General features: G+C 34.8%; 1 protein-coding gene across 2 annotated transcripts; it reads right to left on the reverse strand.

The window, feature by feature from the left end:
* Positions 1-7: 7 nt before the first annotated feature.
* LOC128243334 (methyltransferase-like protein 17, mitochondrial) lies at positions 8-12,016 on the reverse strand. 2 transcript variants are annotated; one of them, XM_052961041.1, is made up of 15 exons: positions 11,918-12,016; positions 10,242-10,452; positions 9,572-9,709; positions 9,179-9,308; positions 8,443-8,524; positions 7,782-7,855; positions 6,187-6,284; positions 5,890-5,957; positions 4,622-4,738; positions 4,053-4,121; positions 3,710-3,754; positions 2,817-2,909; positions 2,458-2,536; positions 1,547-1,658; positions 8-189 (listed from the first exon to the last, which is right to left on the reverse strand). In XM_052961041.1, the coding sequence occupies exons 1-15, from the start codon at positions 12,002-12,004 to the stop codon at positions 39-41; spliced, it is 1,554 nt and encodes a 517-aa protein (XP_052817001.1). In that variant the 5' UTR covers positions 12,005-12,016; the 3' UTR covers positions 8-38. The 2 variants fall into 2 exon arrangements, with proteins under 2 accessions (XP_052817001.1, XP_052817002.1); XM_052961042.1 differs by having other exon boundaries at positions 10,242-10,469; positions 11,918-11,957.
* Positions 12,017-12,036: the final 20 nt, after the last annotated feature.

A 12,036-nucleotide genomic window follows, 5' to 3' on the forward strand; every position in this document is an offset into this window, starting at 1 on the left:
GCAATCATTATTTTTATTTTTTTATTGCAATAAACAATCTATGGTGTATAATTCGAGTCATCATCATCTTTAGAAGAATTGTGTTCCTGTAGTGCCTCTTCTGAATTATCTCCCTTCCCAAAACTCTCCGGAATGGAACATGGCAGGAAATCTCCAGCTTTACATCTTTTTGCGCAGCGTAACATGTGGCTAAGGAGAAAAAAGTATAAAATTTATGCTTTCCGCATCTCAAAATAATATTGTTGAAATAAATTTGTACTGATTATAAATAGCATTTCTGTTTATCAAAGAAAGGTTGAAGACTTGGCCTCGTCCAAGGCTTAGTGTCATTTTCAGTGTGTAAACACTGTAAATTCAGCTCCAACAAGAGTGCCAACTGTCCTAAAGTATGACCATCCAATTTTCAGGACACCAAGTTTAGTGATAGCTGGTTTTACGTTAACCAAATTTAGTCAGTAAATAAAAGTTTTTGCCAGTGTAAGGGTCATTATTCATGAGTGACTGAGGCGACAGAAGATATAGAAAAAGACCATGTTATTCTGTCCATACACACTCTGACAAAATTTGGTGAAGATTGGACAAATCATTCTTCTTAAGTTATTGATTGGACAACATACTGCACGCTTCCTGCAGTTAAACTATAATGCATTCTGTTCTATAAACATGGATTAAAACAATCTGATTATAGTGTTACCAGGGACATTTCACATGCAAGAAAGGCCCCACTGTTGCTTTAATAACAATTTTAAATGCCCTTTTGATTAAATGGGAATAATTCAGAACTCTGTGGGGCCATTTCTTACAAATGAGATTTCATACAATTGATTTTTCCCAATTTTTATGAATATCTTTTGAAACAAATACGTTGACGTGAAATTTGACACTACTATTTCTATTTGAATTGTGTACTTCCTAGTAACTGTTGAAACTAGAGATTGCTTTTTTGAAAAAGCACTAGTCTCCTCTTTTGTGTGGTCGTAGCTGATGATGGACATGAAATTTGTAATATTGGATTAGAGACGAACCAACATCTACTGTGACCTTGACCTTTGACCTACTGATCTCAAAATCAATAGGGGTCATCTACTAGTCATGACCAACTAGTATACCCAGTATGAAGCTCCTGAATACAAGAGTTCTTTATTTATTGAGCAGAAACGAAATGTGATGTACAGACTGACGGACTGACTGACTGATAGGGCAAAAACAATATGTCTCCCCATGAATGGGGGAGACATAAATCTTCTTTGCTTATGAAATCGATCCTAGGATTCCTGTTTCAGCCCCAGACCTTTATTCAAACCCTTTTACTTAACTGCGAAATTCCTTATAATATTGCAGAACTCATACAGTTTCTTACAATTCCCATTTCAAGTACTAACCTTACTTTATAACTAAAATTTCAAATTTCAAAGAAATTTCAAAAACGTTCTCTAATCGTAAGCTAATCTGCCAAGGAACGGTCAAACTGCTCCCAATTATTCAAACAAAACTTTTGAATACTAAACTGAAACACATCCAGATATGAAAAGCTGAATACACTTACACAGAGTTCTTCTTGCTGACATTAAAGCGCCTATACGAGGCATCTGGAAGACACATATCCAAAACTACATGGCCAGACTTCTTGTTTACACCAACCAAGCGGGGCATCAAGTCTGCAGCAGAAAATGTAAGATAAACATAGCCATTTCATGATATATTGATTCAAATAAATAGAAAGAGCCGTTTAAAATTTGGTTAGTATATTGTTTTTGTTATTTATACTGTTTTTGTTATTTATACTGCTATTTTTCTTGACCTTTGTCCTGATAACCTCCAAATCAATAGAGGTCATCAGCTGGTCACACCCAACCTCCAAGATATGTTTGAGGACCATAGGTCCAGTCAGTCTAATTATCACACGGATAAGCTTTTTGCATTCAAGGTCTCTGTTTTTACTGGTTTTGCCCAACATCCTAGTGAAGTTTTAGGACCAAAGTTCAGGTAGCGTCCTGTTCAATTCAGTTCCTGTTTGGTCAAATGACAGTGCAAAAATGTCCTCATGTGCAAAGCAATATACCCCCTATAAAGGACGGGTGGACGGTGGGTAGTTTGGGTTTCTTGCTGGTCATTATTACAGAATTAAGATTTGATGTATCATTTTTTCAGATCTACTTAGAACCACATTATTTTCTGCAATGCATGTAGTGCAGAAATAATTATTGCTTAGTGGTGTTCAGCTCATCAGCAGTGCAGGCCAATCAGGTCTTTTTTCATTACCGGGTATTTTTTACTGTCAAAAGCATCAACATAAAGAATATTACACTAATCATCATAAAAACATTTATTCAACTTGTCCAGGAAACATTCTAGTAAGCTCTTCAAAAGCTCAATTTCTGACAAATTTCCTGAACTAGTTCAATAAAATTGTGTATAATGTAACGATTTGTCACTGATAAAATAACTGTTTTTTACCTGTCTGTTCCGGCCTGGGTCCCTTCTTCATTACCACATAGCTGTATCGCTCTTCCCTTCTTGGGCTTCCCTGTCCATGCTGAAATGTTGTGCATAAGATTGAACACCCAGTAATAAATCGACCAAAAACAAGGCCTTTAAACATACAAGTACAATGAAGGAGGGGTGAACAAAAGTACAATAGACAAATGTGATTTAATAAACTGTTGACATCTGATTGCAGTGAATCTTCAACATAAGGTTGCAATTGTGAATAAGTGAGAATGATTTCAAAGTTGAAAAACATGTACTTAAACACTATAACAAGGGCAAACTTTAATGAAATTTTTAAATTGAAATAAACTAGTAAATCTTCTCACATCAACGTCCAGTAGGAGAGCCTTGTACTCAACAGTGAAGTTACAAGGCAGCTCAAGGTGTGTCATCTTCGGACACAGTTGGTCATGCATACACTGAAATCAACATGGACAAATATTGATGGTTTTTTCATGAAAAAATATTCAAAACTTTGTATTTGCTCAAATGTAATAGGTAAACATTAACATAACTTCACAGACTCATGATTTCTTAAAGATTTTTTTTTCTCAAAAGTATAAAAAAAAAATTCTCAAAATTATAATAATCACTTAAAAGCAACCAAAGTTTTGGCATATTAAAGTCCCAACCAGTTGGTAATACAAATATGAAAACTAGTTAGATCTATCAAACTTAATACCTAGATAAAATCACCAAAATGAATGTATTATCTTTCCTCTATACAGTGAATTACTTGGCAAGAATAATCATAACATTCTGGTCAGGCTACTAATTCAGATTTAGAAGAACTGCACATAATGAGTCATGCCTTCCTTTAATTTGTATTTTCATTTTTATTAATAATCAACTCCATGTAAATTTTGTTAGAAGGTGACACAAGAGTCAACTTGATATACTTTTACTTTCCTTTAAATCAGGGTATCCAGTAAGTGCACTGATTGGCTCACTCACTTTTTACAAAGGAGTCATGGGTTCGAATCCCGGTGCCCGGGCATATGCGAGTTTGCTTTGTGGTCACCAAGCCAGAAAAGTAGTTTTTCTCAGGGCATTCCGGTTGTCTACACAAAAATCACACTCCCGCGCAACATAGTGCCAATAAGAATGACTTGGCATAAGATAATATTACCTTTTTCACAGTTATAAATAAATATAGTTTATACTTAAAAGAAGTTCAATAGATATACAAAATGTACAACAAAACTGAAGTAGCACTTACAGGGGCAAAGACATGTCCTTCTTGTGATGGGTTCTCCTTTCCAAACTGTAAACATGTATACTCAAGGTATTATAAAAGTCTACAACTTTGGTGCCAAAACCAAAAACAGTAAATACCCTGTTTGAAACAATTTTATCTAATTTGATTATTAATCTTGTGCTGATAATTTTAGATAATTAAAATTGGAAAATAAACTGTTTAAAAAGACCAAAAGTTTAAAGCAATTTTAATTAAAATCTGTTAACAGAACGTACATGTTGAAGTATGCAATAACAGAGCTGTTTGAATTTTATAGAGATTTTTAACACAATTACAGAGTATGTAAAACTCATCCTGGCACTACCTGTAGAATATAATCCCTAGCCTCCTGAATGAGCTTGTACCCAGCCATGGTGCCATGCTCAACCAGTACCTGGAATCAAAACACTTGTATAAACAGCAAAAACAAGAAAAGCTTATTTTCCAACACAACAGCCGTTGTGTTTAAAATTGGACAATGTTTTTTTGAACATATTTTGAGGAAATAAGGAAATCTAGAATTTTCAATGTTTATATTAGAATAATTATTTACATAATTTCTCTGGAATGATCCAACCTCAAGTCTGAAATAACACTTCCAAGATAATTGACATAGCATAAGTTTGACCATTTGAACTGCTGCAGCTTTAATAGCATGTGTCATCAATATCACAATCAGAGATACTCCAAAGATGTTGAGTTCATCAGAATATGAGTTCAGTAAAAGGATGTGGCATGCCTTTATCTAAGGAAGGGTGTCGACAAGCCCACTAACACTGTTATTTTTGTAAAATCTATTACAATAATTTAAAGCACCAGTATAAATGTATGTAAGCAAGCTGGTTCTGAATAAATGCATTTTTTTTACAAATTAAAAAGAATCTCACGAGTTACCAAATAATTATCAGTAAGTCTCCACAGTAACTCCACAAGCTCGAGCCGTTCAACTACACTGGGCATCTCCATCAGCAGGTAGGCACTGACCACCAGGGGAAACCGGTTGTTAGAATCCTATAATATTTTGAAATTATTATGTCATATAATTCCAAGTAAGTATTCTTGAGTCTCCATAACAGAGTAGCAAGCACTCTCTACCTAGCTGGTCATCTGGCCCTGTTTTACTAATTAATTTACATAAGCATGATTCCAATTTTTTCTGTTTTAGTTGGTGCATAATTAAACCAGTTTTTTCCGTAATTGCATTTTACTACTGAGTTCATACCTACGTACGAACGTAAGAATGTGTGTAGAATTACATGAGAAAAGGGGTTTCGTAAGTAGGTTCCAATTAGCGTAAATATGGCTGATGGAAGAAATACTCCACATTGTCAGCCAAGTAATTTTCACACACGGCCCAAGCTGCTGAATTTTCAAAAGTGAGAGGGAGGTTAAAGAAAAGTATAGGCTAAACAGGGGGCAGATTGTACACCGTCTTGAACTGATATTTCAACTAAAAAGTCTATTTAGAATGTTAACCATTGCAATTAACATCAGCACAGACTAGGTTTTAAGAAAAAAATCAGTTTCTCTGAAGGGCATAGTTAAATAATTTTAGTCTGAGTAAATACACTTGCTGCAAAGTCATTTATTTAGAGTAGTTGAACTTGCCTTAATTACGTTTTGCATCCTGACTTCTAAAAAAGGGCTTCAAACTTATATATGTATGTTCGCCTAGCTTTTTGTACAGAGAAAACTTGATGTTCACATTGTTAAACAACAAGGGGTTATGATGTTTATTTCAATTTTTAGGTTCAACTGGATTAGCACAACATTTTTTAACCAATAGTATACCACAAAGCAATTTTCTACTATGCCTTTATACAAACGCACTTTAACGGTAACCTTTCTTTGACAATGAATGCTTAATCATAATGAATATTTCATAAAAGTGTAATAAGAAGGGCAGCTTGCAAGTTTCAGAAGAAGTGCTGGCATGCTTCATGAAATTTGTTGGAATGCCCTCCTTGTTCATACAGCATGAACCTAAGAAAGGAAAGTATTCAATCCTTAAATAACTTCCAAAAAATGTCAAACATTTTTCTATGCCACCACTGCAAAAGACACTTATGGCTATGAAGATACCTTGACTTTTTTCTTTGAGAAACAAAAACACATGTTTAAGAAGGCCAAAACGATTTTAATAATTATAAAATAGACACTACCTTATCTGATGGAATGGCTTCCCTGAAAGTAGCTCCATTTACAGCAAGTTTCAATGGGTGTCCCCTGTCTGCAAAACAAAGAGCTGGTTTGTACTGATTTACCAGAATAGCCATTATACATGTGCATTGGTTATTTAGTTTAAAATTTATTTATTTTACAACATTTGTCAATCTCACTGGCATGATGTTGCGCGAGAGACAACATTCTTCCAAAACATTGTGTCAACAGTCATGATAATGTTCATATAACCACCTGTTTCACAATCTTGAATTACTCTGAAAATATTACATGTTTACCTATAGAGAGCAGAGAGCGTGCAAGGTCATTCATCTGAGTGCAAGTGTCCACACAGTAATTCTCCTGCACAGCTTTCTTCCAGATTGTATTGGACGCCCTAAAAAAGACGTGACTTCAATGAAAAAACTTTAATTCCTTTAATTTAGCTGTCATAATATTTTACCAATGTACATGCAATATCTATATGTATACTCCATTCGTAAACTAAATACAGATTCCAAATCGTAATAGACAAAATATGTAACACCACCCCACCCCCCTCCTGCCACCTCCCGACAAAATCCTCTATCAATTTTTAATTTATATTAAGCAAAAGATGTTTATCAAACATTATGCCCCTCTGACAGCCATGTTGTCAGGAATATTTGGACAATTGAATGAAATATGCACCGACCAAAATGACAGCTGAATTGTCATTGACATTGGATGCCTTTGAGGCAGTTTTAAGATTATGACCAAAGTGTGAGGATAGTAGGTACAGATTTTAATCATGCTCAGATGATGACTGATATTTACAGATAAACATGTTTCCTCTTGTGACCTTGACCTTTAACTCTATGACCTCAAAATCAATAGGGGTCATCTTCTGGTAACCCCCAAACTAGATGTTAAGTTTGAGGGCCATGGGTGAAGGCATTGTCAAATTATCACACTGACAAGCTTTTTGTGTTCAAGGTCACTGTGCCCTCAATCTGATGACCCCTAAAATCAATAGGGGTCATTTACTGGTCAGGCCCAACCTCAAAGTCGAGTTTGAGGGCCATGGGTGCAGGCATTGTTGAGTTATCTCTCGGACAACCTTTTCACATACAAGGTCACTGTGACCTTGATCTTTGACCCGATGACCCCTAAAATCAATAGTGGTCATCAACTAGTCAGGCCCAGGCTTCATGTCAAGTTTGATCACCATAGGTCCAGGAATTGTCAATTTAATCACTTGTAGAAGCTTTGGTCTACTGAAGAATGGATGTACGGAAGGACGGAAGTATCGACAGTTCGTCTGACCAAATGACATACATGTGCAAAGCAATATACCCCCTCTTCATCACAGTGGGGAATAATGAGGGAGACAAAAAAATCATTTTATGATTTTCAACTCTTCATCCCATTGTCAATGATATTTCACCATATATTTTGAACAAGTTTTTAAACATATGCTTTTATTACGTTTTACAGCATTTCACTCACAAACATTAAATGGATGGTGGATGATTTCACTGTGTATGCAAAATTTGGTGGTGAGGTTGTGATTTTGTCATACTCACGTCAAAATTAGGTAGGATAGTTTTAGGAATAGCAATTTCAATAATCTGAAATCTGTATAAATGTCACATATCTCAACATACTGATATTTTTCTTTCCCCAACTTTGTGTTCATTTTATAATACTGGCTTTATTTCAATTTTCAACTAAAATTGACTAAAAGCTTTATTGAACTTGCTTTTTCCCGTTTTTAGTATGGACATTTTCTTGATACCTCTCTGTAATGGTTTCTATTAAGAAATTAACTTGAGCCCCAAACATCTTATAGATGAGCTTAATAGACAAGTAAAAACTTCATTTGTGAGGGTCATCACTCAAAAGCAATACATACCAAACAGCAGAAGCAACACCAGATCCCACATTAAGCAGAGAAGTTGGTACAAACTCTGAATCAAACCTCTGTAACTGAAATGATATTGAAAAGAAATATCACTATTTGTCTGAATGAATTATAAAAATAAAATATGTCTTATGTGAGTTCATTCTTTGCAAAGGATACATAAATTTAACATGTATAAAACTATATTTTAAACTTACGGTACATGTATAAAGAGTGGTTAATCTAATAAAACTAATTGTAAGTTCAACAGCCAGCATATTTCTGAAATCTTTAACATTTCGGGGTAAGACATTTTTAAAGTGTGATAATTTTATAACAAAAGTGACTGTTCTTATTTTTTCATACAGATCTTTAAAGCCACAGTCATTCTCTCTACCACGCATGTGTGCCTTGGCATTAGCAACAAGTGCACAAAGTTTCATTTAAAAAAATCAAACTGTTTTTGAGTTAAACCAAGGTTAAAGTTTTTTTTATAAAACATCACCAAGGCTTCCACATAACATCAACTTTATTTCTTCGAAAAACAAACAAGCTGAAAATGCCAAATATTACTAGTGACACCGCCATGTAGCTACATTTGTAGCTAAGCTTAATGTCAGGTTATTAGTTTAAATGTCTTCATTAGATATAAATCAGTAACAAATCTTTATACCTCATAAAATATCTGAAGCAGAACCCTGTAGTTTGGTGACAGCCTTGCACCCAGGTAAATAAGCTTGTTGTGACCACTATACCTGAAACAATATCATCTTATAATCAATTATGGTTATGCTTTTTCAGTAAATTGTTTGCCTCAGTTTCGTAAGTCTTGTTTAAAAAAACATTTATTACCAAAAAAAAATTATTTTATCACATAAACCAGTTTATGTCTGTCTTCCCTGTTAAACTACGCTGCAATGTAAAACACTGCAATGTGACAAAACAAGTTTTTCAATTTGGGCATTCAAACTATGAGGGAAAAAGTATATAACTGGGTATCTAAATCTTGAACTTGACCAATTTTCTACTAACCGCAAATGCAATCCTATTGTATGTCATCAGAGATAAGCTTGCTTCTTCAAGTTTCATCACTATGCATCATGCCTATCTCAAGCAGTTAGCAGAAATGGTTTCTCTACTTTCAGTTACCATAACCTTGACCTTACAGACCCCAACTGCAATCCCGGAGTATGTCTCCACTTGAGCTTTCTGCCAACTGAATTTTCCATACATTTAAACCAACTCGAGTTATTGAGTTAAAAACCACAAGCTACTTGACACTCAACCTGGCGACCCACCTGAAAACCAGCCCAACCACATGTCCCATTCTTATTACCAGGATAATTCTTCGAAGAATCTGGTAACCAGGTACTAAAACATCATGAGGGTTATTTACACCTCAAACTTACTCCATTACATAATGGTTGTGTGTTGTCTTATTATATGCAGTTATCACTTTTCTCTGTAGATCTTTATTCAGTTTCATGGCGTCCTCTTGAGACATATCCTCAGGCTTAATTTTAAGCTCTGTCAGTTTATCTGCAAGAGAAAAGATCTATGTTCAGAACTCATGCAATTTCTTGTTAAAGTAGTCCTGCATTAATGTTAAGCTCTGACAGATTATCTATCAGAAAAAAGATCTATGCACCAGAACTCATAAAGTAAATATTTTTTAATGCCATATTAAATTCATCATGCATTTTAAGGAATACCTATAATGTCATTCAATTTGTATTCAACTCACAATAGAAAAATTTCAAACATCGAAGTATGGATGTTAATGGTGACATCATTTTAATTACCTTCATACACTTTTTGGGCAAGTGCCAGCATCTTGGTGCTGTACATCTCTTTGTCCAAGGGTGGTTGTCGACGCAGGTATATCTGCTGCAGTCTCACCACCTCCTGCACAAAACTAGCTTGGTCTATCAGATCATGTTCTACAAAAAAGTGACCATGCAGTTTAAAATAAATATAAAGTTTTACAAAATGTTTAGTTTTATATGTCATATTGATAATTATATAGACAGAATTTCTAATTCAAATGAAGCTACCCACTAGGTTGAATTGTACCATTATTCCTTATAGAAATGGACAGAAGTGCACACATTTGGTACAAAATGCAAATAACTAAATTACCATTTGATATAAGACTACTTGTTTTAAGTCATACACAAATATCCTGAATATTGTGAAAAAATTATTTCGCTAATATGACAACATTCTAATTGTAACACACATGTAGATGTAGATACAGTTAAGACATGTACATGCATATATATACTTATAAAGTAAACATGTTTAAAAATTATGGATGGAAACAAGTACCTGAGTACTCAAGTACTCGATCGATCATCCGAGTACTAGAATACCAATTCAAGTTTTTCCAAGAATTTAAGATTATCCGAGCACTCGAGTACCAATTTCACTACTCCTTGCCTTCCCTATGAAAAATATAAGTACACATATTACCTTCTAAAATTTCTCTAGCATTTTTCACTAGAAGTTTAGGCATTTCTATATTTCTTATGGTCATTAATCCTGCATGATGTTTGGGATATCTCAATGGATCAGCAACACATTTTTCCTCTTCAATTTGATCCATACACCAGTCGAGAGGAAGACGTCTGGACTCCCACTCTTTTGGCAGCTCCTTGCTTCCATGCTTTGGACTGACATCTCCCTTATAAAAATGTTAAGCTATTTTTTGATAAACCTTTGAATAAGGCTAAATATAAATAATGATTGCTGAGAGTGGTTACTGTTACATGCCGAAAAAATAACAGGCTAGGTTAATGAGGTAGGGAAAATATTTTTTAATTTGAACAGTTATTTAATTCTAAACAAAGTACATACATGTATGTATATATTGTTTTATTGTTAAAATACAAGTATTCTATATCACATTGTACAAATGATAGTGTCACAGTAAATATTTGCAATAAAAATATTATTTATTTTTGTTTCATTATTTTTTTGTTTCACATTTATTTTTTACTTTATCTGGACTTAAAAAAAGTTTGGTCAGTGTACATGTATGTAACCTGGAAAAGCAACCTCATCTTAGTTTGGCTTGAACAACTTACATAAATGTTTTATCATCTGAAAAACTTATTCTACAGGCCAATACAGCAAGTAATGGAAGGGATTATTTGTACGCCCGGATTTAATACTTCATTGTGTTCGTGGCTTGTATGCCACAGTTGTTGGTGGTTGAAGAGCAGTGGGGAAGTCGGAGGAGTGGGGGGTTCATACTGTACTCTTTGTGAGGTGAGAATGCTGTGAGTTTGTGAGTGTGGAAGGGTAGGGTTGTGGCTAATTTAAATGGTTTAAATGATACAGAGAGTAAACACAATGCAGTATTAAACCCCGGCGTACAAACCACCTCGCATACTTTTTTGTATGTACTTATAAAACATCATAACATTCACATTCATAGCCCCCCCCCCCTCCTCCGACTTCCACACTCCTCTCAAACCAACCTCATTCACGACATACAACCCACTAAAACACAATGCAGTATTAAACACTGACGAACAAACCACCTCGCATACTCTATTGTATTTACTTATGAAAATGAAAGGGGTTCCCAGGTTTCAGCCCCCCCCCCACACCCTTCGACTTCCCACCCCTTTCCAATCACCAACAACTACGGCATACAACCCACTAACACAATGAAGTATTAAATCCGGGCGTACAAACCACCTCGCATACTCTATTGTATATACTTATGAACATAATGGGGTTTTGGGGTTTTCCCAGGTTTTCGGTAATTCCACCGATCAGCATGTGACAAGTGTTAACATTATCTGGTAAAACAATCATTCATTGATTAGGCTGTTTTCTAAGGAGCAATGTATAATAAGACTTAGACTGGGGTCTTTTGAGCACAGAAGCAAGTCAATGACAATATATTTTACTGGATCATGCCTGCATGCGATTGATAAGTACAGATTGCCAAACTAAGTATGGCAACATTAACTACTAGTCTAAAATAATAGACGTGTTATACGGGATTATTCCAATCCCTAAAAAGGATTTGCCATTATCAAAAATCGTAAAAAAATCCCTCAACGTACAATTATTTGGAATACATTCACTACTATCTAATCCAATGACAATGAAAAAATATATTCAACTTCTTATACCAGTTTCTGCTCAAATTTAAGAGCTGACAATCTGCTGTATGTATAGAAACTCTTCACAAGTTTGACAGACTTCATGGGCGCAGCCATGATGGATTTTGGTTTGTGTTGTCTGCTACTTT

The sequence above is a fragment of the Mya arenaria genome, chromosome 8 (genome assembly GCF_026914265.1).
Source record: "Mya arenaria isolate MELC-2E11 chromosome 8, ASM2691426v1".
Taxonomy (NCBI): domain Eukaryota; kingdom Metazoa; phylum Mollusca; class Bivalvia; order Myida; family Myidae; genus Mya; species Mya arenaria.

Coding starts and splice junctions, on each gene's coding strand:
- LOC128243334 (XM_052961041.1), bottom strand. CDS start 12,004: ATGGCTGCGCCCATGAAGTCTGTCAAACTTGTGAAGAGTTTCTATACA. Junction 7,856..8,442: donor TGCTTCAGATATTTTATGAG/GTATAAAGATTT, acceptor ATATCATTTCAG/TTACAGAGGTTTGATTCAGA. Junction 2,910..3,709: donor AAGGACATGTCTTTGCCCCT/GTAAGTGCTACT, acceptor TGTTGATTTCAG/TGTATGCATGACCAACTGTG.